Source organism: Trachemys scripta, chromosome 1, assembly GCF_013100865.1.
Source record: "Trachemys scripta elegans isolate TJP31775 chromosome 1, CAS_Tse_1.0, whole genome shotgun sequence".
In the NCBI taxonomy this organism is placed as follows: domain Eukaryota; kingdom Metazoa; phylum Chordata; order Testudines; family Emydidae; genus Trachemys; species Trachemys scripta.
This window is the reverse complement of record NC_048298.1, coordinates 67,624,665-67,630,664: the sequence shown is the minus strand read 5'-3', so window position 1 is coordinate 67,630,664 and position 6,000 is coordinate 67,624,665. Positions and strand designations below refer to the sequence as shown.

Genomic DNA, 6,000 nt, shown 5'->3' with positions numbered 1-6,000 from the left:
TAAGAACCTCACTTCTTCAGATGCAAGACTTGCATCTGAAGAAGTGAGGTTCTTACCCACGAAAGCTTATGCTCTCAATACTTCTGTTAGTCTTAAAGGTGCCACAGGACCCTCTGTTACCTTTTCTAGCTGCAAAAAAGACTCTCATTCTAAGGTGTATTAACAAGAGCGTCCTATGTAAGACATGGGAGGTAACTGTCCTGTTCTTGGCACTGGTGAGACCTTAGCTGGAGTACTGTGTCCAGGTATGGGTGCCACACTTTAGGAAAGATATGGACAAACTAGAGAGAGTCCAGATGAGAGCAACAAAAATTCTGAAAGGTTTAGACAACCTGACACATGGAAAAAATGCTGCTTTTAAAAAAAAGAGAGAGAGAGAGACATGGCTAGTCTTGAGAAAACAAGACTGAAGGGCTGGGCCGGCTCCAGGCACCAGCTGACCAAGCATGTGCTTGGGGTGGCGGGGCGGTGCTCAGGTTCGTTTTTGTTTTGTTTTGGTTCAGTGGGGCGGTGCTCGGGGTGGGGGTGGGGTGTTACGGCGGGGCGGTGCTCTTTTTTGCTTGGGGCGGCAAAAAAGTTAGAGCCGGCCCTGCTGAAGGGTGACCTGATCATAGTCTTTAAATATGTAGAGTTATTATAAAGAGGATGGTGATCAGTTCTTCTCCATATACACTGAAAGTATGTCAAGAAGCAATGGGTTTAATATGCAACATGGGAGATTTAGGTTAATATTAGGAAAAACTGTCTAAAAGGTAATGAAAGATTGAAATAGACTTCCAAGGGAGGCAGTGAAATCCCCATCACTGGAAGTTAAGAACAGGTTGGACAAACACCTGTCAAGGGTGATCTAGGCTTAGTTGGTCCTGTGATAGCGCAGGGAGCTGGAGTTGGTAACTTGAAGTCCTTGTCAGCCCTACATTTCTGTGATTCTGTGCAGTGTGCACTCTTAACAAATGGGTACTTCTGTGACCTCAGCATAGTAACTATTTTGTAAACTACTGATATGCTATCATAGTTTTCAAAGCTTATGTCTTATGCAGTTCCTAAACTTCATTTTTAATATATATATTTGGTGTACATAGTCTCTGTAAATAAAACTTAACACAATTATTAATTTTTTTAAGGCTTTCTGAGGTCTGAGAACATGGCAGACATTGACAAGTAAGTATACTCTTTTGGACATTTACTTTGACTAAAAATGTCTATGTATTGATTAATCCTGTATTTTAAAATACTGTGATCTCTAAATAGCTTTTTCTCTTAAGGGGTATATATTAGGTTGGTGTAAAATGAGCAAATATGCAGATGGATTCATATTTTGTTTTATTACATGCTCATTTGGGACCAGGGCTTTGGAGCGGAGCCTGGAGCTGGAGCGCGGAGCAGCTCCAGAGCAGTGGAGCTGGAGTGGAACTGGAGCACAGTTCCAAAGCCCTGTTTGGGACTGTAACTGCAGTAGCTATTATGCAAAATGTAAACTAACAATGTTCTAATTAACTACAAAATAAAATTCAACTCATGTACTAAATTACTAAAACAAGCAGCATCGCCCGTTCCACTGTCATGTTAAACATTACTTTTCTTTTCCCTGTCTTTTTGTCAGTGGAGCTAAGCCAAAATGTCCTTCAAAGTGATATTGTAGTTTTAAAGCGTTGCAAAATCTTACTTTAAACAGGATATAGGTGAAACTTATGTCTTGTGTATGAAACAGTTTCTGTAATTTAATAGTGCTGTGGAGTTAGTTTCGTTTTACAGAGGGAGAAATGTTGGGGCAGAGGGTAGAAGTTGAAATGATTTGAGCAAGTTCACAGAAGGCATTTCTCCCCAGGATGGGACTGGAACTCTGATTCTCAATTCCTAGTCTTGTATGCAAACCACTAAATTATTTGCTCATTAGAATAGTAAAAGTGAAATTGTTGTTGTGGAAAGTTTCCAATTTGAATTTTACTATTTTGGACAAATTTACCAGTGGAAAGAAGTTACAAAAGTTCAAAAAAAAAAAAAAAAAAAAAAAAAACCCAACCACAAAACTGAATATATCAGCTTAGTTGTTACAATGGGAACTAATGCAATATCTGTAACTGCAGCTTTTTCAGGACAAGTTGTATTAGTAAACAAGTCCTTTAGCTTAAAAGGAAAAAAAAACAAAACAAATGTCAACTCTTGAATTGAATGTTTCTACTAGCAAAGAACAGGCTGAACTTGACCAACAGGATATGGAAGATGTTGAAGAAGTGGAAGAAGAAGAAACTGGCGAGGATGCCAACAGTAAAGGTAACACTGTAACATACATCAAAAGAAATTCTAAAAGGATTTCACGTTTCAATTTAAACTGAATGCAAATGATAAAATGTTTTTTTTTTTAATGCTTTTTAAATTCTGAAACCAGAAAGGTATTGCTCATTCAAAGGGATTTTTAATGATCATTCACTTCATGCTGGTGTCTGCTCTCATTCTTTTTTAATCTTGAACAGTAGCAGTTCATGAAACATTATCCATGTGAACCAGTCATTGACCAGTCAGTGCTTCTGTCACTACTCTCAAATGAACTTTACTGCTCACTTGTCTTAATTTCACAGACAACCATTCAACTTCACAATGATTCAGTCACAATTAGTAGAAATCCACATGTACCTAAAATTGGTCCCATCCCCCCCAAAACCCCCCACCCATTTATATCTAGTTAGTAGTACATTTTGCATGACGCACAATCCAGGTGGAAAAAGTTGGTCCTGCTCATGTAATGTAGCTTGGTTTGGAGGGTAAAAATGGAATTTGAAGAGAGCAAAGAGGCAAAATATAAACAAATGGCAAGAAATGCTTTTAGTGTCTTCGCAGTATGAAGCCTGCGATTTGCTGAAGATATCAGATTAACGTAACCGGCTGATAAATAGCAACAAGTTCCCTTAATCCAATGGTATAACACCTAAAGAGTTCCCAAAGAACTTGAGTGAAATAGTTTAACTGCTAACAAAAGCATACAACCAAGTTAAAATCAGCTATTATAGCTGAAGACTGGGGTAGCATGTATTGCACCTACCTGTAAAAAGACACTAAGGGAAGTTCAGTACTAGGCAAACTTGGCTGAAATAAGTAAAAATAGAGTTCTAAAATACCCATATGAATATATCATAGGGACTGACCAGCAGAACGTCAATAGAATAAAATGCTTTTCTAATCCTATTGGACTTTAGCATGTAAACAAAGTAGTGAGTGTAAAAAAGACCCATTTGACATTTATTTGGAATTTCAAGAGCCTGTTTGAAAGTTCTTCACTGAATGCTATTAAGGAAACCTAGTAGTCTTGGATGAGAGTTGGAAGTCAGGGATTAAAAACTTTTTTTAAGAGTAAGAAAAAATGGTCACTTTTCAACATGGTAAAAAGATTGACAATTGAGTGACCTAAAATACTGTACTAGAACTGGTGTTTAATATATTAATGTGATAAAATTGCAGATGTTTCAATTGCATATGTTTTAAGTATAGAGAACATGGAAGAACCGAAAGATCTAAGAGCTGTCTGAATGAACAGTTCAATGGCAAACAAGTCATCATTGACAAATGCAGGGTAATCCCTTTTGGAGAAGTAACTTGAACTACTTCTGCATGTTACTGGCATCTAAATTGCAGTCACTCAAGAAAGAGACTGGACTGCTGTTATGCACAGCTCTCTGAAAACCCCTGCTCAATGTGTTAATGCAGTCAAAACAGTGAACAATTTTAGAATGTATTAAGTATTGGACAGAAAATAATATGGAATTTCATGCAAAGATGGTACGACCTCATCTGAAGTAGTGTTCTCACTTCTGGGAGAGATTAAAAAGATCGAGAATTTTTAATTTAGTGCACAAAATTAGGAGGGGTTTAGGTGTGTGTGTGTGTGTGTACACACACACACACTTATATCTTAACCTCTGAAAATGCAAGAACAAGGATGTTCAGTGAAAGTTAACTTTTTTTAAAAAAGCTGATAAAAGGGAAACTCTTATGCATTTTGGAATAATAAATATGTGGAATTCATTGCCACAGGATATTGAGGGCAAGAGCTTGGTAAGAGTTAAGATGAATATTAATATGGATAATTAGAACAGTTAGTTACATTAGACAAGACAAATTTTATAGGCTACAAACTTCCCTGATGTCAAGGTATGACGGAGGTTAAGAAGCAGCTTCTCCACGGGCAAAGTTACTCTATTTTATTTTTTTAAACTATGGGATTTCTTGCACCTACCTCTGAAGAATCTGGTACTGACCAGTCATAGATGATTATACATATAAAATATATGGGATTAGAGAGAGCGCTGGTCTGATCTGGTATGGCAGTTTGTTCCTACTGCACATTAAATTTTTCTGCTTAATAAGTCACTTATGCCTTATTTTCACTAGTGTTTTTTTTTGTGTGTGAAATCTTGTATAAATTAGACTTGTAGGGCAGTTACTGAATCCAATTTGAGTTTTGACAGTTGTACAGAAATTGTTTTTGGAAGAATATTGACATATTGCACAGTCCCTGCCTCTGCCCAAAGCAAAAAGTACAAATCTCAGTATCTTGCATTTCTTTACATCATTTAGTTTGAAATGTTAGACAAAAGTGCACTTTTTTTTTAAGGACATTTTTGGTGACCTGTTGTAAACCTGTGTTTTCAGCAAGAACTTCTAGTCTAATGACTGGGTCAACTTTTCATAAAATAAGAATCTCAAAGCTTTGTCTTCCTTTTTCTAGAATGGTCAACTTTTAGATTTTCCAAATATTCAGCTGTCTTTCAAAATGATCAGAATAAGATGGATCTTCACTAACATTTTTAATAGGATATTTAAGGCACAGTGTTAGTGGGGAAAATGGAAGTGTGAAATGCTCCTATTTGTGCTGCATTTCCTTTGAAAAGGTTCAAATATCAAGGATTGTCAACCTGGCATCTTTCCCTAGTACTAAAATAAGTTTCTTTCCAGGTTGGCTACAAGATTAACATAATGCATTTGCAAAACCTCTCCTCTTCTTGGTTTTACTTAGCTCGACAGCTGACTGTACAGATGATGCAAAATCCTCAGATTCTTGCAGCCCTTCAGGAAAGACTTGATGGTCTGGTAGGAACATCTACAGGATATATAGAAAGGTACAGCTTGTTCTCATTCAGTAGTTAAGTATCTGTTTTTATAATCTTGTTCTCTGTGGAAGTGTTCACACCACACAGTCTCTTCGCTTTCAGACAGATAATATTAATACATCCTAAACTACTTGCCGGGGCCAAATATATCTGAGAACCTAACCTTTAGAAGAGATCAGGAACTGAGTTCTCATGGGGGGGGGGGGGACGTTTGAGGAAGGGAAGGTGGGAAGAAGCTTGGTAAAGAGCTTAAAGTAGGGATGACGTTAAAGTGACTTGCAGAGAGGTACATTTAAGTTTTACTTAAGTTGAAGTTGAACTGTTTGTTTGAGGTCGCTTTCATAGTCTTGTAGTATTTATTACTGAAAGAATTTGAGCTATTTTTTTTGAAAAGTTTGGATCCATTTCTGTAATACGGTTGCTGAGTTATGTTTCCTGATATCCTTGTTACAGTATGGTCAGAAAAACTTGTAGAATGATTAAATGGCATAAAACTTCATTAATGCGGAGTTAAGATTGCCCAGTTGATAGCTCATGCACTTCCAGAATGTGGAGTTCAGCAAAATTCAAATGTCAGAAAGCCAGGAAATTGAGTTAAGATAAATGCTTGCACAGCCTTAACTCTGCCACCTGGAGCTGGCAGTAGCCTCTGGGAATTATCTGCATGGACTACAGCTACATTCACTGTTAAGTGTAGCTGTATTGAATGGTGGAGGAAGAAGTTTGAGCAGCTTAGGAGAGCTGTAGTTGTGATATGATGAGAACTGGATCTGTGTCCCTTCTCCTCCTCCTCCCCCCCCAACATATATTGTCAAAGGAAAGATACACATGTGCCTTGAGGTTCTACTCTGCTCACTTTAATACAGAATTTGGTAGGTTGTGTCAGTAGCAGGGC

General features: G+C 37.5%; 1 protein-coding gene across 2 annotated transcripts in view; it reads left to right on the top strand.

Moving 5' to 3' along the window:
- The window catches only part of NAP1L1 (nucleosome assembly protein 1 like 1), a 59,196-nt gene that overhangs the window by 28,355 nt on the left and 24,841 nt on the right, over nt 1-6,000 (top strand). For both annotated transcript variants that reach the window (XM_034771836.1, XM_034771826.1), the window contains exons 2-4: nt 1,125-1,161; nt 2,186-2,274; nt 5,012-5,114. In XM_034771836.1, the coding sequence (XP_034627727.1) occupies nt 1,145-1,161; nt 2,186-2,274; nt 5,012-5,114 (209 nt within the window). In that variant the 5' untranslated portion in view covers nt 1,125-1,144. The remainder of the gene's footprint in view (nt 1-1,124; nt 1,162-2,185; nt 2,275-5,011; nt 5,115-6,000) is intronic.